This window comes from Stegodyphus dumicola, chromosome 9, assembly GCF_044657685.1.
Source record: "Stegodyphus dumicola isolate Sdum_Otavi_A_Nest chromosome 9, ASM4465768v1".
NCBI classification, from domain to species: domain Eukaryota; kingdom Metazoa; phylum Arthropoda; class Arachnida; order Araneae; family Eresidae; genus Stegodyphus; species Stegodyphus dumicola.
This window is the reverse complement of record NC_140776.1, coordinates 117,807,687-117,835,172: the sequence shown is the minus strand read 5'-3', so window position 1 is coordinate 117,835,172 and position 27,486 is coordinate 117,807,687. Positions and strand designations below refer to the sequence as shown.

Sequence of the window (27,486 nt, the reverse complement as noted above, 5' to 3'; positions counted from 1 at the left end):
ACGGCAACGTGAAGAAATGGCTAGGATTTTGGGGGCAATTCCAAAAGATTGATAAAGATTCTACATTAGATAATAATGATAAATTTGCTTATTTAGCACAGGCTATGGAGAAGAATTCTCCGGCAGAGGAAATAGTTAAAAGCTTTCCGCCAACTGGCGATAGTTACAAGAGCGCAATCGAAGCATTGCAGACGCGTTTTGGTAACAAAGAATTACTAACGGAGATTTATATTCGTGATTTGATAACCCTTGTTATTCAAAAACAAGGTACACGCTCTTTGCGGAAACTATACGATGAACTGGAATCTAATCTAAGAGCCTTGGAGATATTGGGAATAAATAGAGGCAAATATTGCGCGATATTATATCCATTGGTACAATCAGCATTGCCGAATGAAGTCTTAAAAACGTGGGAGAGACTTAGGTTTTCGCGTAAAGGATCAGAAAGTTTAACCGGCGAAAACGCCGATTTAAGAAAAAGGGAATCTGACCTTGAGCGCCTTTTATGTTTCTTGCGCGGTGAAGTTGAAAGTGAGGAAAGAATTTCTTTAGCAGCTAAATCTTTCAATGTTTTCGATCGATTGGCTCACGGTAATAAGAAAGGGAATTCGGGTTTAAAGATAAGAGAACCTCACTTAAAACCTACGGCAGCTGAACTGTTTACTTCTTCTAATGAAGCTAGAAAAGGCTGCATATTTTGTTCCAGTATAAATCATGGTTCTGCGGAATGTTTTCAGGCGCGTAACTTATCGTTGTCAGAAAGAGAAGTTTTGGTCCAAAGGACACGCTCTTGTTATCTGTGTCTGAAATCTGGACATTCTGTCAGGAGATGTAGATTAAAAACAGTTTGTTTTACATGCGGCAAAAGGCATCATATTTTTCTATGTAAGGGCCATTCACAAAAGAGTGAGACAAGGGCAACGGAACAGCCTCCAAATCAGGCTGAAACACTTGCCAACATTTCTTCAAGGTCTCCTAAAGTTTTGCTGCAAACAATAAGAGTAATAATTAAAGGAGATAAAAAATCTCGTTCGGCTCGAGCTATAATTGATACTGGTTCTCAAAGGTCATATGTTCTGCAAAGCGCAGCTCAAGATATGGGTTACAGGTATACGGTAAAGGAATACCTTAGCCACGCATTATTTGGCGGTACAACGACCAGTTTGTGTGAACATAAAGTTTACAAAATTCATTTATCTAATATGTCTGGCTCGTACAGTTGTAATTTTGATGCGTTAAGTCAGCCTGTTATTTGTAATAATATACCTTCTATTGGACAAGGAATATGGCTTAAAGAGCTTGCTGACTGTGGAATAAGTTTAACAGATCGTTTAGAAGGACCCATAGAAATTTTAATAGAAGCCGATGTTGCAGGACGATTATTAACAGGGAATCGTAAACAAATTTCAAACGGTCTTGTAGCTATTGAAACAAAGTTAGGATGGACGGTTATGGGAAAAACCGGGGAGTTGAATAGTGAAGGTTCAACATTCTTAGTTACATCAATGTTGAATAAAGAGGCTTGTATTTCTGATTTATGGGCCCTCGACTCGCTTGGTATTACGGACCCATCCGAACAAAAGACTAAATTGGAATTGTATGAGGCTACCAGGCAACATTTTCTTGATACTGTAAAAATAAAAGATGACCGCTTTGTAGTGTCTTTGCCTTGGTTGGAAGGGCACCCTCCCCTGTCGGATAATTTTGAGTTATCGCTTAAAAGGTTGCACGGTACGATTAGGCAACTTGAAATAGATAATCTTCGCCAAGAGTATGAAAATATATTCCAAGAATGGCTCAAAGAGGGCATAATAGAGGAAGTACCCGTAAATGAATTAGATTTACTCCATCATTATTTGCCACATAGACACGTTGTTAAGGAACATAGTACTACGAAGTTACGGCCAGTATTTGACGCTTCGTCTAAAGTAAAGGGTTCTCCGAGTCTCAACGATTGTCTTGAAAAGGGATTAAACCTTATTTCATTTATTCCTACAATCTTAAATAGATTTCGCCAAGAAAAAATAGGGGTGATTTCTGATATTCGTAAGGCCTTTCTACAAATTGGCCTGAATTTTAGTGACAGAAACTTCCTCCGATTTCTTTGGATAAAGGGTGAAGATGGCTTGAAACATTTTCGTCATTGTCGAGTCGTATTTGGTGTAACCAGTAGTCCATTTTTACTTGGAGATGTTATTCAATATCACTTAAATTCAATTTTGGAGAAAAATGATGCAGATGTAAATATTCTTCCAACATTATTGTTAAATTAATGAATAGTTTCTATGTTGATAACTGTGTAACAAGTGTTGGAAGTGAAGATGAATTACAGCGCTTCATGAAAGTATCTTCAGATGTTATGGCAGAACAAAAATTTGAATTACGGGGTTGGGAATATACCGACTGTAGTTTAGAAACAGAATCTATTGCGAATGTATTAGGTTTGTTATGGGAAAGACAAGGCGATACTCTTCAAATAAATGTTGCTAATTTACAAAATCTTTGTTTCGAGAAAGTTACGAAAAGAAGTATTTTGGCAATAGCCCATAAAGTATTTGATCCCATCGGTATAACATGTCCAGTCCTTATATTACCTAAGATGTTATTACAGCGTACATGGGAAACAAAAGTAAAATGGGACGAAGAAGTTAACACCGAAATTAAAAGTAAATTTTTGAAATGGGTAAAGGACATTTTTCTTTTGAAAAACATTAAAATTCCAAGGTGGATACGATATCAGCCAAAACAGTGTTCAATCCATGTTTTTTGTGACGCCAGTCAAGCAGCGTATGCGGCAATAGTTTTTATTCGTGTAGAAGAACCTGAATCAGTTAAAGTCCAGTTGCTTCAGGCTAGGTCTAGAGTTTCCCCTTGTGGTAAAAAGGAAACTACTATTGTAAGATTAGAATTGTTAGCAGCAACTATTGCATCTCGTCTTGCTGCAGACGTTCTAAAAGACTTTGAGGCCAGAAGTATATTTTTCTGGAGGGATTCAACTACTGTCCTTGCATGGATAAAAAGGGAAGAACAATGGGGCACATTTGTAGAAAATAGAGTACAGGAAATAAGGCTTTTGACACGTGTGGAGGATTGGAGGCATATACCTGGTAACCTTAACCCTGCAGATCTTCCAAGTAGAGGGTGTTCAGTTCGCCAACTCTCCCGGTCAAAATGGTGGGAGGATCCGAGCTGGCTTTTAAAATCGCAAGAAAATTGGCCGTGTGCCGAATTTATAACTGATGAAGCGGAAATAGCCAGCGAGAAAAAAAAGGCAGTGGTTTCATCTCTAGTGTCTACTGAAAGGTTTAGTTTGAGTGAGCGATTTTCTAGCTATCGAAAAACAGTTAGAGTTGTTGGTTGGATTCAACGATTTTTCTTTAATTGCAGAAATAAGAAAAAAAGGAAAGGTGAACTCACTGTTGATGAAATTGATTTTGCAGAAAAGGTTGTTATTCGCTTGATTCAATCGGAATCGTTTCAGGATATAGAAGACGCACGCTTACGAACTCTTAGTCCATTTTATGATGCGGGAATTCTAAGAATTAAAACTGGTGCGTTTCGAAGAGATGACACGTTAGAGTTTAGAACACCTATAATATTACCAGGAGAACATCCATTAGTTAGGAATTTAATTATGGAAGAACATAAAAAGAAAGGACATGCAGGTGTACAATATATACTGAATACCTTAAGGGAAAGGTTTGGGTTGTTATCTGGCAGAAGAACGGTGCGTTCTGTTTTGAGTAAATGCATTACTTGCAAGAGATATTCTGCTGCACCTGTTGACCACATATCAGCCCCACCGCCAATAGAGCGAGTAAATGATTCAGCAGTATTTCAAGTAACGGGTATAGACCTTTGGGGTCCTTTATTGTTGAGAAACAAAGAAAAGGCATGGATTTGTGTTTTTACATGCGCCGTTTATAGAGCGGTCCATTTGGAGTTGCTGACTTCTCTATCTACAGAAGTGTTTCTTCAGGCTTTTCATCGGTTCGTGTCACGAAGAGGTAAACCCACAACTGTGTATAGTGATAATGGAACTAATTTTGTAGGAGCTTCAAATGCATTTAAATTAATAGATTTTGAACAAATTAATCGGCAGGCAGCCAATGAGCGGATAACATGGAAATTTATTCCCCCTGGTGCTCCATGGTGGGGTGGTTGGTGGGAACGTCTGATCGGAATGATGAAGCAAGTCCTTAAGAAAGTTCTTAAACATGCTTGTTTAAATTATGAAGAAATGTACACGATACTGTGTGACTGTGAAGCGATTCTTAATGACCGACCGTTGACAGTAATTCCTTCCGATCCTGAATTTAAAGCTTTAACTCCTGCCGACTTTTTAAAAGAAATTAGAACTAGTAGTTTGCGGGATATAAAATACGGTATTAAATCAAGTAATTTACAAAGAAGATTTCAGTATATTCAAACTGTACGAGAAGCATTTAAAAATAGATTTCGTAAAGAATATTTGGGAATTCTCAAGGTTTCGCATAAAAGAGCTGAAAGGAAAGTTACTATTAAATTAGATGATATTGTTTTGATCGGTAGTAGTGACAAAAGACTTTTTTGGCAACTTGGTCGTGTCATAGAACTACTTCCAGGACCTGATGGAATAAATCGACTTGCAAGAGTAAAGACCCGAAATGGAATCTTGCTTAGAGCAGTTCGAACTCTGTATCCTTTAGAGGTAGCGCAAAATGATGTACCCGTGAAGCTGCAGAATGAAAAACAAGATTCGTTGTCTGAACTTAAACTCAACATAGATGATAAATCTGTCAGGCCTGTAACACGATCTGGTAGAACTGTAACTCCGCCGGACAGACTGGCATATTAAGGCTCTTTGGCATTGTTTTACTTTGATGTGAAAGTTCACTTTTTTTTTTTTTCTCTTTTTTTTTCTTTTTTTTTTTCCCCCTTAGGTGGAAGGATGTTAAATATTTGCATAAGTCGCCTGTAGTAACGGCAACCGCCGGCAATAAAAGGAGGTGCTTTCCTTAGTGGCACCGCAGTTCCTTTTAGTTTGAGCCAGAATAGACCTGCCCGGGGAGAAGCCAGGTGATGAGAGATTCCGGTTTCCGCCCTGTTCCGGTTCCCGTCTTGTTGCGGATCCAGTCCTGTTCCGGTTCCCGTCTTGTTCCAGTCCAGTTCCGGTCCTGATCCAGTCCTATTCCAGTTCCAGCCTGGCTGTTTAAGTCCAAAACACGTCGGAGCGGATGTCTGAATTCAGCGAAACGGAGATATACGCCGAAAGGACTAGATGGATTCTGTCTTTTAAAGGAAAGTGTTCTTCACCGTGCCGGCATAGCTGTTACTTTAAAGCACTTTGAAGTTTTCCACCCAAGATGTTAAGTTTTTGTTTGTGATGTTAAGTTTTCATCAGTGTTGAAGTTCCAGTTAAATAAACCTTTAAGTTTTAGACAAGGTTTTTGTGTTCTTCAGAAAATTTTAGATCCGAAGTCAGATATAGCACATAGGGTTATTATCGGAAAAATCAACACTGGTGGTACTGCGGTAACCGCACCTAGAAACTGCTTAATTTGACTACAAGCAATTATACATTTGTCATTGTATTCTTCGCTTATACTACAATCTTCTTCAATTAAGTCTTGTATTTCATCATCAAGCGTTCTCAAATTATTTTTCCTTTCGGTTACTAATTCAAACAATTCCCGTAATTCTTTAATCGAATTTTCCTCTCCTTCAATTTTTAATTTATCTTCAATCACTTTAATTAACCTTGTAACAGACGATCTCAGTGTGGAACGTTTACGTTTCAACCTGTCTAATTTATCTTCCATTTTATTTAATTTAAATACACCCACGACAGCAATAATAAATACTAATTTATTACAAATAATCACTAAATAATTAATTAAGATTTCCCTACCTTTAGTTGGAATTCCATTGTTCCTTGAATATGAAATATCCATTGTTAAATCCAAATCGAAACACTTAGGTCGAACACCTAAAATCTTCACAAAGCCTTAATTTTCGGCCGCATGCACCATGAAATAATTTGTGCATTTCTAAATCAGATGATGGTGGTTTAGTGAGTTTACGAATTTTAACACTTTTAAAATTTTTAACAATATTTTAATTCACTATATACAGAGCGTATTCTTAGGCCGCCGCCTTCAACATGAACAAAATTCATTCTCTCTCAACTATGCGAGCAACAGCGCAACGCCCTCTAGCCCTTTCCTTCAAATTACGCAACAGAAGGAAAGTGCAGAACTAGATGTTGTACCAGTTCCCATATGCAATATTCCAGCATTCTACGATTAATTGTTTTTGAGTTATGCGAGATACATACGTACATCGTACGCACAAACGTCATGAAAAAATAAATTTTAAATTTATTTGACATTTCGTCTTGGAAAAGGGTTTCTTTTGGTCTGTCCGCAAGTACAGACGTAACGGGGGGGGAGGGAAATGGAACTAAGAGATTCGGGGATGGTCAACCCATCAGAGCGGCCTAATAAAAAATTTTTAAAAATTTTTTTTAAAAAAATAGCCTTTCTGAAAATGGAGCGTTTTCCAGCGAGTTCAAAAAGGAATAATTAGTTAAAAACCGCATTGACAAAAACAGGAATACTGAAAATACAAATTTTTCTCTTGCAGTGAGGAATACATACGAGAGATGTGGCGGCGAGTCCAGAAAGAAGATCCAGTCATGCGTTCAAATTTCGAGAACTTCATTTCCAAGATGGCGGCCGACCTGAAAGATTCGGAACGTGAAAGGACAAATCTTCAGTCTACTTTAAAATGGTGAGTACTTAGTTGCAAAATATGTTTTGAATAAAGCAATTTTTTGCACATTTTTCACATACATGGCGATATTTATGTGTGGATCTTCATTAATGGATGCATTTTTATTATTTTCCAATGAAGTATTTTAGGAATGTAGGTATAAATACCATATTTTTTCCCTTTCTTTAACTAATTTCATCGTCCGAAATTCGAAAGAGGAAAATTATGTGAAGCATTTATGCGAAACGGCCAGAGAAAGAACAAAACAAATGAAAAGGAATCGTAACTAAACTACAGGTAATTCTCACAGTATTATCAGTTTCCTACATTCCAATTAAAATACATAGTAATAGTAACATTGCATAATCTAATAAGAGTTTCATTTCTGCTTCCCCGTAACTTGAATCGCGCCCATTTTTATTGCCAATGCCACTGATTATACGTTACGGAGTGCCTATGGTTCAAAACCATGTACCTCTACATCAGATTTTTATAGGCGAAAAATACGCGAGGAAATACAGTGTATGTAGGCTGAATTCCATATATACTACGGATGTTTGTTTTTTATTGAGCCAAGTGCATTTACCATTTTGCTTTATATTTAACGTCTTTACTTAAATAATCCATTTTTGGCACTTCCTAGTCATCACACAGTCCGGTTGTTTGACCAACATTTAGTTCCATTTATACTGGATTTTAGCTGATTATTTATAATTATTTTATACATCAGCTGCTTGCGCGGCCAGCTGACTAAAATATTTATTACTAAAAGAAAATAGATTTTAAGGAATCCAATTAGTGTCCTTCACGGATCCAGTTTGTAATAATAATAATAAATATGAAGAACCGCGTTTATTGCTTTTAAAATTGCTTAGTTCTCAGGAATAGTTGATTAATTTGTTAAGAAAAAACTAAATGCCTTACGTTTCACTGAATGGCAATACACTGGCGCGGGAAATTAAAATATTTTATTTTGGGCAGTGGTATCACACTTCTTTTACATAGCTGTTAGCTGTGTTTGTTAATTAAATTTGAACATAAATATCTTTCGCTTTGCTGAGTGGCAACACAAAGCATTTAAATCGCAGAGTTTTTAATATAAAATTCTGCAAGTTTGCACAAAATTTGAAGTTTAAAAAAGAATCGAAATTCAAATTTCTAGCTTCGAGGTGCCTATGTTAGGGTGGAGTCTTCAAAATTAGGTTACTATAGGTGTTTCTACCGTTTTTTGACAGTACGAGGAAACATATACACATACAGATTATTCATTATTAAGCAACAGAGATTACAGCGAAACTTCGGAAAACGGTCATGTTGTTAGATAAGCAATTTATATCGAGTTATGCAGGTGTGAGTTATCAAGACAGGGCAAAGTTCTAAAAATAACAAAAATCCAACAGTTTACTTTAAATTTCGAAGAAATACAACAAGCATTTTTTGATTGCATTCTTATAGCATTTTAATCTTATGATATCTATGGATTAATATAGCACATCTAGACAGAAATATAATTTTTTATTTCTCTTTTACTTAATATAATTTTTTTTTTCATTACATAAAATACCAAATAAGCGCTTGCTGTTACAAACCTTGCTTACGGTAAGATTGTTTTTAATTACATTAACAATAATTTTTAAAAATTTTTTTTATTTAGTTTACCTTCAGTTCCTATAATAATTTGAAAGCAATCGAATTTTGTGTATAACCCGCGGGGCGTATTGACTCTTTCAGGAAGCTTCGAGGGTCAGATTAGTTCATCATACATGGTGATGTAATTATGATAAATGCCATACACATGTTTTAAAAAGCCAGCGAGATAGTATTTGCGATTGGATTTATATCGTTATGATAATACGAAGAGGCTTATTTTTTAGACTTTCATGCAGTTTTGTCTAACATAAATTTCTTCAAACTGCTTAACACTTGCAAAAATATTCATGTCACAGAATGATTGTTTCGATTTGTAATGTAACTTATTTTTAAACGGCCATCGCAACAGTTTATCGGCCCATTTAGGCAAGTTTTGTAAGAAAAAAAATCTTTAAAACTAAAATACACTCTTTTGCAAAAAAATCAAAGCACCATGAAGGAAGCGGTTGTTTTTGATGAAATTGAATATGTGTACAGCTCATACAAGAAAGGCATCGGATGCACACATCAGATATTTTTTTAATAAATAGTTAGATGGGAGGTGGATAGAGAAGATGGGAACTACCTCCCATCTTCTCGAAGAGTTCAGTTTTAAGAGAGGTTCATTATCAATAAAAGCAATAGCCTATTGAATAATGAAAAGCACCTTAAAAATGGTCCCGGGGGAAAATATTTGAGAACTGCTGATGAAGCCTGATCGATTAACATTCTTTTGATAAAAGAATCTTCGATAATCAGTGGCAATTTATTTGTTTGCTATCCACCTAAAATTATTATTATAAAAGACAAAAAATACGTAGGGATTTAAATGAATCCCGTTTATGCCGTTTCACGGGTGCAGCTAATAATTATTAATTGATATGTCTATGTATTTATCGCTTTTAAAACCTTTAGTTTGTTAATTAATATCAAAATCATTTTGAAAGAAAATTAAACATCTTGTGCTTCGGCAAATGTTAGCAAACCAGCCCGTGGAAAATAAAATTTTACATCGCGCAGTGGCAACACATTTTCTTTTATATCGCTGAGCTTTTAATCAAAATTTCATTAAATTTACACAAAATACAAAATAAATGAAAGGAAATTCGAAATTCGGGTTTCGTGCTGCGCATGCGCGCGTGAGGACTATACATAAAATAAAATTTCTATGTCTGTTATTAAATATACTGCTGGCCATTAAAATTGCTACACCATGAAAGAGAGCAAATAAAAAAAAAAAAAAAAAGGATATTTACTGTACGTGAACAGTACGGCATGAAGACAAAATTATTAAATTTGTAATCGGGGGGTTTACTGTGTACTGTGTGGGTAAAAATCGGGGGGTTTACTGTGGTGTGAAATTAGTAGAAACAGCTGTCACCCCTGGCAGCTAAAACGGCCCTTGCCCGGTTAGGCATGGTGTCGAACTGGGCTTGGATGACAGAAACGGGTAAATCATTCCATGCTGCCTCATGTCTATGCCACAATTTATCAACCGCATTAGCTGGAGAGTGGTGGCGGGCCCGTCTCTCAGCAACCCATGAACAGATGGTTTCAATGGGAAACAGATCTGGAGACCGTGCAGGCCAGGGCAGCGGTCTAATACCCTGTGTATCGAGGAAAGCCAAAACACGATATGTAACACAGGGTTTTACATTATCTAGTTGGAAGATGGCGTTTGGCAGGCCTCGAAGATAGGGCACAACCACTGGACGTAAGATGTCAGAAATGTACCGATTGGTGTTCAAATTGCAGTCGATCGAACTAGAGATGTGCTTGTTATATACCCAATGGCTGTCCAAACAATCACACCAGGCGCAGTGCTCCTGTGCCGATATCGAATGCAGGCAGGCGACATGAGGTCTCCTCGGAACTTCCAGAGACATATACGGCCATCGGAATACTGAACGCAGAACCGGCAGTCGTCTGAAAAGACAGCATTGTGCCACTTCTGTATCCAGCTCTGTCGTTCGGAGCACCAGAGTCGCCGTCTCTTTCTATGTTGCATTGTCAAGGGAAGCCGGAGTAATGGTCGCCATGCTGATGGTTCACGCTGCTGCGAACGCTGATGCACCGTGCAGGCGGTTACTGGGCGCGCTGCAAATATGCCCATTTGTCGACTAATGGTCCGTGATGTTGCTGCATGATTTTGCAGGGCTGACCTCACAATTTGTCTGCCCTCTCCAGCGTTATTCATGGGAGAGCGTAGAAGCCCTGCATGCCGTTCAGTATGTCCCTCGGCAACCCATTAATTCCATATTCGCATGACAGTGGTTGGATGTCGACCAGTGCGACGGGCGATATCACGGAACGATAATCCATACGCTCGATAGGCAACGATCCTGCCTCTATCAAATTCCGACACTTGCTAGTAAGCATTTCTTCTTAGTATTCGAGTTATAACGATATTCTGAGCAAACTTACAAAGCGCTTTCCAAATTAGAAATCCACTACAAAAAATTTCTTTTATGCAGAGCTTCATATGTCGTTTCTGTCGTCTAAATGCGCTGAAATACTAAAGCATTTGCATATCTCACCCTCTTCTTTCTTTCATGTAATTTTGACATTCTTCAGATCATTCCTACCTGGTGTAGCAATTTTAATGGCCAGCAGTCTAATTAAGAATCTGTATGTATGTAGTTCCTCAAATTGTGGGAAAAAGGTCGCACACAGAGCCATTAAATTTTGAATACCCAAACATAGGTATATCGAAGCCCGAAATTTGAATTTCGAATTTGGTTTTGATTTATTTCATATTTTGTGCGAATTTAAGGGCCTTTTGATTGACAAACTCAGAAATTAAAAAGGAATTTGCTGCCACTTCATAAAGGTCACAATCTCAGCGATCATAAGGTCACAATCTCAGCGATCGTTTCTTCTTTCTTTCCGAACCTCCTCTTAATTATTACTTTATTCCACTTATCTCTCTTATGGTTTTCCTCTTAAAGGCTCTCGTCATGAGATACTATTAAACACTCGCCCATGAAATTAAGAGAATTTGCAAATTATGGCTGTTTTTACGAAACATGTTGAAGCAAAGGTACTAACCATGCCCCTGGAGAATTATGCAAATATTTAGGGTCGAATACGTAAGCGTACACATGCGTGTCTGCAGAGCTCTGATTGTGGAGGGCAAAAAAGCACACGAGGGTGTTTTTGGCGGCTTGTGTGCTTGTATTTCCTCAAGATATTCGCCGTGTTTCTCGCAAGAGTTGCGTAAATTTTATAAGGTATCAGCCAAAATGAATAGCCATGAACGTTTGGATGATGACGGAATAAGATGGAGAATTGCCGGTATATTGAAGGCAGGTAATCACAAGCTCAGGTGGCTTCAAAGCTCAATGCAACGCCCAGTGTCGTCTGAAGTTTGTGGAAATAGTTTCAGGATAATGGATTCATATCGAGAAGATCTGAACAATATAGATCAAGATCCATAACAACGAATGAAAATCATTCTTTGGCACCTTCAGCGCGGAGATACAGGATTGTTACACTTTCACAGCTCTCATTTGAGCTGTATGCTGCTGTTGGATACCAAATTCCACGGCCTACAATTGCCCGCAGGTTTCATGAGATAGACCCGCTGTATGCCAGAAGCTCACTTTCATCCTGCACCAGACTTCAAAGGAACACCATGCCTTTGACAGATGAATCAAGATTCGGCGTGAACACTAATTCCCGCCGTACCTGGAGAGAGCCTGGAACATGATACTATCTCTCCCTCATCAGAGAAAAGGATCATGACGGCGTTGGAAATGTAATGGCTTGGGCAGGCATTATGTTGGATCACCACACACCCTTGCTTGTGTTTGATAAAGGCTCCCTGACTACTATGGAGTATAGAGAGAAGATCTTAGAGAATAGATCTAAAAGGATCTAAGTGAAAATTCGGACATAAATCTTATCAATGTTCGAGTTTTCAGAGGAGCAGTTAGTTTTGGGTTCCTATTAATGAACGACAACGCTCGTCCACGTAGGGCTCAGCTATTCAACGGTTACCTGGAAAGTGAAGATATTCGCCACATAGATTGGGCAGACAGATCATCTGAATTTAACTCTATAGAGCATATCCGGGATGCTCTTGGGGGATAATTTCTTCTTGCTGTCCTCTCTCAAAACCTACGAGGATATGGAGGCGTCATTCTACAGGGTTGGGGCAAATAAAAGTGGCCCTGAGGACAGAGTTCCAGGTTATAAAGAAACACAACAAAGGAAAGGATATCAGTACTAACCTGACTGTAGCAAATGTTGAAATTGACCACTATTCCTCTCTTGGCACTTTTGGACCATGGTCAAGAAATTGCTGAAGGCAGATCGAAGCTGGGCTGCAGGAATAGCTGCAGTCTCATCCAAAATCGTCTGCTGCAGTTCTTGAAGACTACGAGGGTTGTTGCGATATACCTTAAATCTGAGGATTCCCCACAAAATGTAATCGCACACCGAGAGATCAGGTTACCTGAATGTCCAGCTAGGGCTGAGACAAGATTGACCCCTGCTAGCAACTCTGTCAGGCGTGAAGATTGTGTAAATGTGATCCAAGGTGTTGGCTGCCTATGGGTAGTTGCTCCATCCTGTTGGATGTAACTGTAGGTCTTTTCTTAGTCAGTTAATGCTGCCACAAATGGGTTAAAAATGGTGGAAATGTAATTCTCCAAATTCAGCATCTGATGAAAGAACATGGGACCAATAATGCACACCGAACCCCAACCTTCTGATCATGAAATGGTGTTTAGTGGAAGGTATGCTGATTCTCCGCTGCGCAGAACCTGTGATTCTGTGAGTTGACATAACCACTCAGGTGAAACCAGACTATCTTCAGAAAAAAAGAATAGATCCATGTCCAAGCCGTTCATTGTTATCTCACTGAGCAACCACTCACAAAACTGGAGGCACTGAGGAGCATCTACTGGTTTTAATGCATGAACAACAAACAGACACTCTACAGGGATGCATTTTCAGGTCCAGGTGCAGTATTTATCTGCATGATCGATGTGATATGTCAGTCTCTTGCGACAAGAGGCGGGTTGATTTGGTAGGACTCTAAAGCATTTTCTGCAGAACTGCGGCCACATTTTCTGGTGTTCGGACACGTTTGAGAATATTTTTGACTTATTTAAAAAACAGATCAGAAAACAGATTCTGTCTGACGCCATCTTTTGACTAATCGTTGGATGGCACTCTTTGCCGGCACTTTGACACCATTAAACCTATGAGCAAACAACTGACCACACTGTTTCCACAACTTTGTTAAGCTGTGAACCGGGAATAATGTGGTGTGCCTACACGGGGTGTGCACATCACATGGTGCGGTTATATGCATACATTTCACGTTCAATCGTATCCATTCGTCCGGGCCACTTTTACTTTCCTTTGCCGTGCTTCTTTATAATCTGGAACTCTGTTCTCCTGGCCACTTTTATTTGACCCACCCTATACAATACGCTTTACTGATTACAATGCGTACATAAAATGATTTTTGAAAGGTAGCCTCTTTCTTTGTTATAAATGTGTATTCACACCAAATTTTATTAATATCTGTCCATTAGTTTTTAAGAAATTCGATATAATGTGCAAATTCTCTTGATTTTACACACGAGTGTCGTTCGACAGCTGCAAAAGCTACCTTAGTTAGCAATCTGTCAAAACAACTTAGAAAGGGGTGTTAATTACGTGCAGTGGAGCAAGGGTTCACATGAGGATCTTTTCTTCGCTGGAAAGAGGGATTTTACTACCGAACGAGGGGAAGTCCCCCTCTCATCGGGGAACCCTGCCATCACAGTCTTTTCGAATCTTTGGTTTATATGAGCAGAAATTAAGATTCGTATTGATCTGAAACCTAGAAACATGCATGTTGATTTTATTTTTCATAATTTAAGAATTTTACATGAACAGCACGTATTCCATCGCTTTAAAAACACAAGATCAGTAAAATTCCTTTTGGAACGATATATTTTAACAGAAGTGTATTTTTTGTACCTGTACTGCTTCGTCACTGTGTATAAATTCTAAGAGTAAACATGCAGCATTTTCACCCTCATGCCCTAAATGGATATTAGAAATGGAAGTCCAGGCTATAAAAGTCACTGGGAATATAGTATCCTATGCATAAGCCAGAAGGATAATGGGAAGCAAGCAGCCACGAACAGGGATGTCTTAGGCCAGCGGTGGTAAATTATCTCTGTCCTTTGGTACTCAGACTCCAGTTAGTACAGAAACTCCAACTTTTAAAAACCATCAGCCTATAAGTAATCTCAATGATAAACCAACACATATAAAACAGGAAAAAAAAAAAAAAAAAAAAAAGAAAGAAAGAAAAACAGATCAAACAAATAATTCAAAACAAACCGAAAAATATTTTTCAGAAAACAGCTATAAATGTTAGTAATAAACTCCACTGATGACATGATCTCAGACTCAGCTGATTCAGATAATACGAAAGTAGAAGATGATTCCTGGTAAGGCTGGAGATAGTAATTAACGATGACGAACTAATCTATGAAATTTTCTAGTTTATTATCACACTGACACAAGGACTGTCACTTTTTACAACCCAACGATCAGCAATAAATACGAGTATTTTTAATTCTAGAAATATGGTGAGATTTTGTCGCTTGCGTCCGCTCCTCACGGTTTTTTTCAAACCACTGATAATTCCCCCCCCCCGTCACAAAAGTAGAGTCAAAGAATTAAAAATGCATTTTCTTTATCTCTTTAAAAATGATGCCATTTTTTAAATATTTCTGTCATATATAGCCCGGTCATGTACTTATTACATATACAAATTCTTACAAAAATTGTTCTTTACGACACGTGAGAATTCCTGATAAACCCTCATGAGAATTCCTGATAAAACTGTCTTCATTGGTAAGTATTATCTTGGAAATGGTAAAGAAACTGTCGTTTGATCTCGTTCAATTAACTTTTTGACTAGATATCTAAACTATAAAAAGAGAAGCGCAGACAGTGTCTGGACATGCCGCCCGGTCTTGTAATACTGCAAATATTAATTTTTTTTAAAGATAAGAAGGATTACAGTATAAAATATAAAAATATAATAAATGCTATTTCTCAACAAACAGGAATGAACTACATCAGATATAAATGCGACAGGCAAAAATATGATATATTTCAAAGTAGGAATATAATACTTCTGTTACTTCAGGTTTAATTTCAATAGGTAAAACCCAATTTAGAAACAGGCCTCTTTAAAATCCCATTTTTAGTTTTAATATCTATTCCCCTAATCATTCAATCATTTGCAGCGTAGGGTTTTACTATGCGGCCTAATAACTTAGATGGGGTATAAATTTTCCTCACATATCACAACCATTTCACCAAATTTTATGTCTTATTTTTCAAAGTACCCCTTTGTTCGGTAATGTACATTATTCAAGTAATTAGTACTCCGTAATTCCTAAAAGGTTTATGTCATTTTCGAAATTTGTTGTCACATATTTAACTTATTGTCAATAACTTAATCGAGCTTTATATGATTTCTATTCCCGAACCATAAGTTATTGACTGAATGTCAATAACTTATGGTTCGGGAATAGAAATCATTTAAAGCTCGATTAAGAAATGACCAGGAGTCAAAAATTTTAAGTCATTCATATCCGCCAAAAGAAATGTTAGAGGGCGCGAATTTAATATGGATTCAGTTTGAATTATCAAAGTGAAGAAGGTTCCATAAGTTATTTCCGATCAACTATAATGCGTATTTTCAGCATTTAAAGGATTTGATCCCCGGCTTTCCATAATCCGCCAAAATTCGGCGCCCTCTTGGGGGAATAAACTTCCATTCAGTATTTTCATTTGTAGAGACATTAGGATTTTTTGAAAGCAAGAGAGGTTGAAAAATTAGCAGCCGCCTTCACCGGCAATCGAACCACGGACCTCTGAAATACCAGCTCAGTCTGCTGACCACTACACCTCGAAGGCACGCTAGGAAGGCGGGAGAAATACCTTATACATTTAGGAAACATTTGCTAATTTTTCATCCTAATTTTCCATTCATCATAACTAATTTGGTAAATTCTTTCAAATCCTTAATTGCTCGAACCAGGTTATTATCATTATCGGAAAAAATCTTGGCACACCTTCCGCGCCTGCTCACAAAACGTTTCAAGGTAAGTGAATATGACGTTGATAATTTCCAAATGTGTATCTTTAGCTGCAAGGCAAACGAAAAGATAAATTTTCATGGAGGATCCTTTACACTAATTCTTATTTTCTGTAAAGGATGGACCAAAAAGATGCATTAAATATGAAATGCATTTCATTTTTATTTAATTAAATTACATAGTGCTGTTTGGAAAATTCCTATGTAAACGCAGCTTTTTAGGAGGAAGGGAGGGCTGCAATTATGCAGTTACCAAGAGCATTAAGATCTCTTAAAGATTTATCCTTTTCTTTTAGCCTTAAACCTTTTTACTTAGGCATTTTCGACACGTTATGAATTAAGCTCAACAAATTAAATGAATGCTTCTTCCAGGGATTTATACAGTTTCAAAACTCATGTTTCTAGACAACTTCCATCTCATCTCACCTGGTATTTAAGAAAGAACCCTCACTTTTATTTACAGTTGCTCTAATGTAAAGGACTGTTTTTGCTAAAATTAATATAAAGAAATTCTGTGGAGACAATGGAGATAAAGAACTTTGAAAACAATGTCTCATAGGTACAGGGACCGAGAGGCAAGAAAATTTCAGTCAAACGCTTTACTGAAGCACTGCGTAAGTGAACGATAAATATGTGTGAACAGTCCACAATACCTTAAATGGAACGTATGTGTACGGTTCGCAGTACGTTAAATGTGTAACTACGAAAAGCTTTTAAAAGTGGGATATTCTGGCAATGAAGAATCAGTCTTCTGCCAATTGAGCGGCGGAGATGAGTTCAATAAATGGTGTTTTTTCTATTGATTATTATATGGTGATTTTGGTTCGTAGAAATTTGAGCTTAATAAGCTGGGAGTTTATTAACCAGTGAGTTTAATAACCGACGGGTATTGTATTTTGAGGCATGGGCAATTCTAGGCTTACTCACCATGGGGGAGGGAACTAAGTATTCATTAGGGTCAAAGAAGCAGAAAAATAAACCCAGTTTCCTAGCATTTTCGAACATAAAGCTGAAAACCACAGCTTCCGCGCGCCACCTGCAGTAACAGGTGGGGCAGAAAATGGAAAGTACTTGATCTGAATACTCGCTTCACAAGGCCGATGACAGAATTCCACCTGTTTTCAACCCGTGCGTTTTTGCATGTTCAACACAACCGCAAACACAGTAAATTACCTATTTCTTTGAAAACCTTGTTCAAAGGCGTTATTTCAGAGATGATTACATCGAAAATTTTGAATACTACAGATATTTTTACTTCCTTGTTCGAAGTAAGGGTATAAGGTATTTCTCCCACCTTCTTGGCGTGCCTTCGTGGTGTAGTGGTTTGCACCCTGGGCCGGTATTCCAGAGGTCCGTGGCTCAATTCCCGGCGAAAGCAGTTGCTAATTTTTCATCTTGCCTGCTTCCAAAATTTACCTTATGTCTCAACAGTGGCGCCCGAACTAAAAGGGGTGGTGGATCATGATTTCTCCCCACTCAGGATTTGGCGATTGGGTTCCCTAAAAACCCCAGTCGCGCTTTAAAAGGGGCAGTATATAAGGTATTTCTCTCACCTTCTTGGCGTGCCTTCGGGGTGTGGTGGTTTGCACACTGGGCCGGTACTCCAAAGGTCCGTGGTTCAATTCCACGGAAAAATTAGCAACCAAAATTAGTTGCTAATTTTTCATCTTGCCTGCTTCCAAAAATCCTAATGTCTCTACAAGAGAAATATTATAATCGCAAAAAATTTCGGATATCATATTTCCACGGAAATATCCATTTCAACCGTTCCCGAATCCATTTTGCTTATTATTATTATTATTATTTTGAGTGCCGTCTGTACTTACGAATAAAATTTTCCATGACGTCTGTCTGTTTGCACCCTCCCCCCACTTGCATACTCCCTCCCACTTGGGAACTTCGGTATACTAAGGATTCATCCTTCTTCAAAATTTCGTGTCATATGATGTAATCATGTTTTTTTTTTTTTTTTTTTTTTTTTTTTAAATTTTTATTATAGAAAATCTAATTACCTATGTTACGTCCTCTCTAATCTTATTGTATTCATCATTGTACATTATGTTTGATGTCAATTATCTTGACTTCGATGAATTTCTACTCAAATATTTTTAATTTAAAGACTACAACTCAAGGACTGTTTTCTTCTTTTATTCAAGACCTACTTATATTCTCAAGAACTGTTTACCTTTTACTTATCTCTACAGTTACAGACTACTCATTTATTTCTAGACTGTCTTAAAATGTACAATTACATTTTATATTATATAATTTGGTTATTCTTCAAAATTATTATATAAAAATCAGTAAACATAAATTTTCAACCTAAGTAACAATTCTCTAAATATTTATATTATGAGCTTTATTGTAAACATTGCCATCTATGTAAACACCACAAGACCTGTATAATATGTCTCTGTATGGCATATGTATATTTGCACATCCATTGTAACTTTGTAAAATTTTATTTCAAATAAATACCGCTGATAGCGGATGGTAGATAGTTTCCATCAATAGAGCACAAAAGCTGAGAGTCGTAATGATGGTGCAGTTGCTCTGTTGATGGTCTCCTGTCTCCTGTCTGTTTGCATATATTTGTCTGGCATAACTTAAAAACGATTAGCCATAGGATGTTGAAATTTTGTTTATGGGATTGTTTTAACATCTAGTTGTGCAAATCGTTGGTCGTGCTCATATACTTAAAATTACAGAAGTGAATAAAATGAGGAAAATACTCATATTTTGGAAGATTGTTAATTAAAAAAATAGGAATTTGGGACAAATAACGAAATCTAGCTTCTAATGCCGTCTCCAGGCTCCTATACTTATATTTGTAAAAGTGTTACACTCCTTATGCAAAAATAAAATTATAAGAAGTTTGACTTCCGTACGATAAAATGGACCGAAATATTTAATTTCAAAGTTTGCAGGTTTGGATGCCCTTTTCAACTTGTCTTCAGGGATCGGTTAAATAAGTAAGAATAATTCGAGGAAATAAGTTTAAATGAAGTGCAGCACAAAATGTGTGTAATTTAATAGAGCGTACGAGGAGGTCATGTGGTATCCACATCAGATTTGTCACTTTTGGGGAAAGCCGAGTTCCTATTTTGCACGGAGGTTTGCATAATATATGCTAGCCGTTCTCAAACGAGTAAACAAAAATTGAAAAACTTTAGTACCACCACTACATTTTAGAATGATTACTTTTCAGTTTCGCAACTGAAATATTAAAAAAAATGTATTTTGTCAGTTGCACAACCTATTGCCTATTTGTATTAAATACACACACATAAAAAATACTAGATTAAAATTGGTTACCATTTTAATAATCAAAATTGAAGTTATAATTACTTTGATTCTAAAATTTAGTGTGAAATTTGGGCCTGTTTAGGAGAGATCAATTTTTATATGTTTGGTCTTATTTTACTTAGTTTTAACAGAAAATTAGGATCCACTTTCAATTTTGTTCTGCATTTATTTTTCAAATATAACATGAAAGAAAATCCTTGTTCTTCCAAACAGGTTCTACAAAAAGGCAATAAAAATTTAATAGCTTTATTTGAAGTGCCTTTAAATTCTTTTTTTCGGTTTAGCCAAAAGTCAACAAGTGTTGTTCTCTTTGAAACCTTCAGTTAGAGTTCGAATCGCAAGAAATTTCTATCAATTCTTCTTGTTCTTCACGAGATAAGACTTCAGGTACAATTCAACAAAACAATTTTAATCCACCTTTCTTTTCATAATCCTCGGGAAAATACATGTTGAAATTATTTATCAATAAAAAAATAATGAGTTTTAATGGTGGATGCTAATTCTTCTTTTATTTAAAAATGATTTTCGGTTAGAAAACTTTCTAAAAGAGGTAAAAAGCTTAAAATATTATTTTCCAATTCTTTGATTATTAGCTCGATTTTTTTTTATTATTGTATTCATTTTATCGCTAACAGTAAACAAATTAACACTTTGCCCCTAAAATCTTAAATTTAATTCATTTAACTTTCCAAAAATATCAGCTAAATATCTAAACACGCTAACCATAATTCACTGAAAGTTTGAATTTATGATCAAAGTTTAAAATGACGATTTAAAACTTTGCCTCTGGATAACCACCTTATTTCGGAATGTAACAATAGCATTTCATGTTCACTTTCCCTCTCTTAGCATAAAATGGTAAATACTCCTGAATTTAAAGCTCGGCTTTTAATAAAATTAATAATTTGCACGGCTTGATAGAGCGAAGGTTTTTCGGAAATTGTTTTGGCTACTAAAGCTTCACGATGAATGAAGCAGTGAATAACTTTAGTTTCACGTGCGACTTTCTTTATCTGAGAAATCTTACCGGAGTGTTTTCCTGTTAAAGCCCGAGCTTCGTGACTGCACACGGCAATGCACTTATTCCAAAGAATATCATTCCCAGATATTAAATTGTCAATTACTTTGAAAAATTCGCTTGCAGATGCTCTATCATGAAGAGATTCACAAAATAAATACTCCTCGGCCATTCGTTTATCTTCTTCGAAACGTATCTAAGGTAATGATTCAACAATGTTCGTTAATCAGTACTTTCATCCAATTGCAATTCGAAATACTCACTATGTTTTATTTGAATAAGTGTCTCTTTTATGGAATTTGCCATTTCATCCGTTCCTCGACCTACTGTAATATTTGATAATGGAATATTATTAAGTTCATTAGCCACTTTTTCGTTGAATAATGTTAAAACGATATCTTTAGCTGTTGGTAATGTAAGGTTTTCTTAGTTAGTGTAGCCTGCCCAGTCTTGGCAATTCTTAGGCTGACTAGGTAACTGCGACTATAATTTTGCTCTCATTTAATTCGAAAAGCGGTGTTTACGTAACTAGCAGGGAATTAAAACGCATTTGCTCTTTCAACGCGCACTGTTTCTTTTGTAGAACCATCAAGCTTCGATGCTGATATAATTTTGTTTTATTTCTTTTCTTAAAAATCTGTGTAAGTGATGTACCTTTCTAAATGCTTTCAATAAATATTTGATAAAAAAATAATCAGTATCATAGTACTGAACACGCTTTCCATTGATTATTATCCAAATAAATTTCGAATGATTTAATATAATTTGTTGAAATATTTAGAAATACACTCAAGGAAAGGAAAAAATGCAAAATGGCCTTTAAAAGTTTATTTCATATGAAATATTTTATTTCGGGCTTCTCATTAAATGCCTTTGGAACTTACTTATTATTATATATTGCTGTGGGAGTTTTACTCTGTGCTTATTAAATTTTCTTATTTTATGTGTTGTAAAAACTGCGCAGTCGCAGTGAGAATCATGAAACCCAAGTACAGTCTCTATACGCCGAGATGGAAGAGCAACTCATGCAAGAGAAAGAACGCATTCTTGCTGAGGTAAGTGTTGGCAAAACTCCAATAAAACTTCGCAGTATATTGCGTTACTCAAAAAGTAAAGATGCATGTAAGTAGTCTCACACTCAAATTGCATGAGGGTCGAATGCACGATTTGAAAACACCTGACGGGCCAGAATTAAATTTTTTTTTATAAAAGAAAATTTTTTATCAACGAAATAAAAAATATTAAAAAAATAAAATTTAAAGCCTAAATTAAAGTAAAATTTTAATTTAGTTCACTAAATATTTATCAAAACATGCATAAAAAATAATAACATCGCAAATGAAAAAAATGCAAATTTATATTTATATTCTATTTGAAATCTAAAGTTAAGATATTTTTGTTTACACTTTGTTACTCGCATTCAAATATATAGATAGTTAAATATTAAATTTTCTGACTGATATTTATTTAAAATTATTTAAACATGTTTAATTAATCATTGAATAATTTAGTTTAAACTAAAAATAAACAAGTTGTGAGACCTTACTACGTTCCCAGAGAAAACTTTCCCAAGTGAGAATAAATAGTGGCAATCTAGTCTCTTTCTCATATTCACTAAATTTTCTTCGACTCACAAATAAAAATACATACGTTTGTATGTTAATAATTATACGCTTCTTTTATTTTTTATTACGCTTTACGGTTGATGGCGTTGAGATTCTGATAACTTTGGAGAGAAATTTATTATCTTCATCATGGATTGTATACTAACTGCTCGATCAGTTACATTTCTTAATAATTTTCAATTGTGAAAAAAAGTTGTTTGCATATAAATTCATTCAAAAACAAAGAGATTATTAGCAGTGCAAAAATTCATAACTGAATCTGCTTACGTACAATAAAAGTAGCAAAATCGTATCTCCAAATCTATGAATAAGATAATAAGATTTATATCGCATTGTAAATTAATTAGCTCCATTTATTGATTTTCTGGCGTGTTATTCATGTTTGTTTTCAACGGTAATGAAAATAAAGCAACCCCGGACTTCAAAAAACTAAAATCTTGAAATCTCTGTGACAGCGTAGTAATTAAATTGTATTCACGAGATGCATAAATTGCTTCAGGGACTACAGTTTGATACCACTGATGTATATAATTTCATTTCGCCAGTTCAAAATAAATCTATACTAAACTAAACCATGTTAATTAAAATTTATTTGCCAGCAATTTTATCTAATTAATTAAATTATTTTTATAAGGGAATAAATTTTGTAGAAATAACTATTGAATTCATACATTAAGCTTATTTTAGGTAATTTAGCCGCTTTTATTATACTTTATCTACCTCCTTAAACTGGTTTAAGTTTGGCTTGTCCAACTTTAGTGGAAGTAGATCAGCACTGATAATACGACCAGCGTTCGAGTCCAGGTGACCGAGCTGGCTGCATGAATGTTTTCGTGGATTCACTCGAGGATACGATCTACTTTCCCTTAGAAAGTCCATCCCGAAGTCATCCCTTAAGGGATAATTTTGATGTAATCAAGTAATCTTAAATTAAAATAAAACCAATTTCCATCGACCTCCGGATTACCTCGCCTACGGCTTGTAGTCTCCCAGATAGGATAGTGTTAGTGACGTAAACCGCTGAGTTGGCTCCTGACTCAGTTTATATTTGGTGATGTGACAATTGCCTAGATGATAGTAATGCACAAGTGGTATTTGCACACATCATTACTGCGGAAACACGAAATTTTCTAACAAGTGGTAACAAGTTATGCACAATAAGAGACACTTCCTTACAGCCTGTTAGAAACAATCAATCCGCCTTACGATTTATTGGTTTGACTTGTTTCTTCACTAGTGTTCATTCCTGCTTTACTATTCTATTTCAGAGTGTTTCTTGTGTATAATAAGACTTTTTTTTTAGCCTAAAAGGGTGCGACTCTTAGTCTCGAAGCGGGATTTGGCGGCGTATCACTTTAAATGTCTGAATCCCTTTTCAAATTGTTGCCACGAAATATTATCGTCCTGTATAACTTTTAAAGAAATTAAATAATGAGGAATCTGCATGAATGTATATATGTTTCCAGCAATGTGAAAAAAAGACGGTACCTAGATCATCAAATTTTCAATAACGTAGTCCTCCACCCTGTTCGGGTCTTCCATGGAAGATCGAATTTTGAATTTTATATTTCATATTTTGTAAAACTTGTGAAATCATCAGGACGGTTTGAAGATATGAAAAATGTGAAATGCTCTCGACGAGACTCGAACCTGGATCTCTCGAATAAGCGCCCAGTGTGCTACCTATACTCTACGAAGGCATGCTTGAAAAGGAGGAAAAAGATACGTTATATATTGCCCCTTTGAAAGGGCAACTGGAGTTGAGAGGACCCAGTCGCCAGATCTTGATAGTAACGAATTATTTATTGTCTACCATCTTTTAGTTTGCGAGCCACTGTAGAGTTAACAAGTTTTTATTTTTTAGCATAATCTTGCATAGTAAGGAATTCAGGTCCACAAAACTACAGATTACAGTGAACAAGTTTGTCAGGTTCTATTACTCCACGTGAGACCAAATCTGCAGGATAAGTTTCCGATGGATCATGTCTCCATTGTTGCACATCTGACATATCTTGAATGGTAGTTACTCTGTTGGCCACAGAGGTTTTTAACTGCCGAGTATCCTTGTTTAACCACCATAGCACAATCACTAGGAGAATTGGTGCACATAACCCTAGTCTCGACACAGTGTTTTTCTTTAGGGATGTAACCGTGGATTTGTTCGCAATCATCTTTATCCTCATTTCTCCATTCGCATTGACTCATTTGGCATATATTACTGTCCCATAAACTAATTTTAGTGATCTCCGCGGACACATGCAACTCAATTGTTATTCCGTTTTCAATTATGATGCATCTCTCAATCTTCATGTTATTTATTACATGTAAAGACTTCATAAGCCTTTGTCACTCCTTTTGAGTTTCTTCTGATAAAAGGTCATTTCAATCTGTCTTCAGTAGCAACAACGTTTTCATAAATATCTTTGTTTTTGATGTAATTGGACCTAGCAATCCTAATGGGTCAAATAAACGCGATACAATTCTGCCAAAATTCTCTTAGTGTGCACAGTTACATCCTCAGTTCCTCAATAGGCAGTTTTATATTTAGTAAAGTTACTAAGGAATCTAAAAAATTACAAATTTCTAGATCACTCTCATTTTGTTTTTTTATTTTTGTGTCTGCTCGTAATTTTGCAAGCTCTGTTTTCGCTTTTACCCTTCCTAACTTAATCCGCTCTAAGTTAAGTAACCTCTGCTCCTTAAACGATATTCCATCGTTGTATTTATTAATGCGTTTACAAGTTCAATATCTGTTTGATGATATTTATTATTGTTAATCAATTCAGTTATTTTAATAACTGTTGCTTTTCAGATAGAGTTTCTCTTGACTCTGTGGCTATACGCCTAAGGTCCTCTTTCTTGCAGTTCTTTAACATATTACTCAAACAACACAATTAGATTTCATAAAAGTTTCACTTACTTCAGAAATTCTGTTCTCGTCCTCCGGCATCAAGGACCAACTTTGTCGCTTTGTTTCCTCACTCAAACATATAAAGTAATAATTGGATTGGGTTGGATTATTTAATTATGGCAAAGCACACGAGGGCTATCTGCCTAAAGGGAGGGATGCCTTCGTGGAGGACTTTCTAAGGGAAACTGGCTCGTATACACGTTACACATGGGGAAAACCACGAAAAAGCCCATGCAGCCAGCCCGTTCGCGGGATTCGAACCTCGGACCGAACTACCAGTGTTCAGCGTCTTTACCGCTCGGCCGCTGGTGGGCTATAAAGTAATAAATCCTCAAAGTTTACAGTATCCATTCTTTTTGTTTATATTAACTTATTCAACTGATGCACATTTTATTTGAATTATGGGTAGAACACTAACATTTTATATTATTTATATCTACTTAGCACGCACTCCAGTTCCTTGTTCCTGCGCACTCTCTCTTTTTATAAAATATTTGAACAGAGATGTTCGCGCCCAACTTTCTATTACGCAATTATGCCCGAACAAGGTTTGTTTTGATAATATTTAGAAAGCAAAGTTAAAAATTTATTTAAAACATTATTTATTTTGTTTTTCCAATTCTTCATTTTGTTAAAAAAAAAATTCTGGCCTACTAGCTGCTTTCAGATAATGTATTCGATCTGCATCTAATTTGAATTTGAGACAATTGTCCTAGACTATGCTCAAGCGCGTTCAAAGACCGCCGCCGTCATCCATTAGTAAGATTCGGCTTAATTTATTAAAATGTTTTATTAGTGAAAATATGATGAGGTCATATTGGACTTCCTCACTTATTTTATCCTCTCGCGTATTCCTTTTAGCACCAAGTTCTAAAAATTAAAAAAAATATTCGCGTCATTTTTCCTTACTTCATTGCAGTCAGAGAATTATCACCCCTAATTTTAAAATAGATTCGTTTACATAGTGATCCTTTAGTCTTAATAACAAAGACAAACCTTCGCCGACTGCATAGGAAGGTCACAGCGAACCTTTCCCCTTTAACTGTCAAACTGTCCTGGAGGTAAGAAAGGATGGAGAGACCAACCCCGTACTACGAGTGAAGCACTGCTCCGAGGCTTCGGTCTCCAAATGGGGTGTTTTTTGTTTATATTCAGGAGCTCTCTTGGCAGCGCTCTGATAATATTTCGACACACGACAGTTCCATCGAAAAACGGGACACTTTCGCATAAAAGAAATTGTTAGTTAGATTGTGTGATGGATAATAGCAATTTGTATAGTTTAGTGACATTTACGCAAAAATCACGCCTTGGTTATTTTTCGATAACTAACAACAGCAATTTTGATTATGAATTTGTTTTATAAAATTCTAAGCTGTTGAATTACAAAAATATAGATTTTAGCAAAAATGTTATGCTTAAAGAATGAAAAATACCTTACTTAAAATTGTATACGTCTTTCGATACCCTTGATAGAGTATTCGCTGCTTTTATTTGTTCCAAACGCATAGTGAATCCACAGAAATTAAAGATTACCACATGTCGGAAATGAAAAATATGAAATATGTGTGGGTATGCAAAAAGCATGTATCTGCCTTTAACAAAATACGTAAATATTTATTAAAGTATTTATAAATGTATTTGAAATTAAGGATTTATTCATTTATAAACTCATGTGAAGAAAATCTAATTATTGAATGCAAATAAATTTATAATTATTATAAATATTATCTAAATATGTAATAAACCTTAACAATGGATTAAAAACTAAAGTGACCACACGTCTCGATTTTGGCGGGACAGTTTCGCTTTTTGGAGGACTGTCCCGTGTCCCGCCGATTTTTAAAAATATCCCGCTTTTTAGAAAACATCTGCGTTTCTTATTTTGAATGTACTGTAAAAATATATTACCTATTATTTATTAATTATTATAGTAAATATAAAGAAATAAAAAATACATAAATAAAAAAACACATAAAATGCATGCAGAGTAAACTAAATTAGGCAATGTAGCGAGTTAGATTTACTCAGTAGTGTTCGATCATTGTCGTTGTCTCGCCCAGGAATATGTATTGTTAACGGTGAAGGTCTATTTGTTTTCCACACCATAAACCACAATCAAAGTTTC

General features: G+C 36.0%; 1 protein-coding gene across 1 annotated transcript in view; it reads left to right on the top strand.

Moving 5' to 3' along the window:
- The window catches only part of LOC118196459 (EF-hand calcium-binding domain-containing protein 4B-like), a 129,446-nt gene that overhangs the window by 23,297 nt on the left and 78,663 nt on the right, over nucleotides 1-27,486 (top strand). Inside the window, exons 4-5 of the mRNA XM_085823977.1 lie at nucleotides 6,625-6,771; nucleotides 21,790-21,880. Of these exons, the coding sequence (XP_085680103.1) occupies nucleotides 6,625-6,771; nucleotides 21,790-21,880 (238 nt within the window). The remainder of the gene's footprint in view (nucleotides 1-6,624; nucleotides 6,772-21,789; nucleotides 21,881-27,486) is intronic.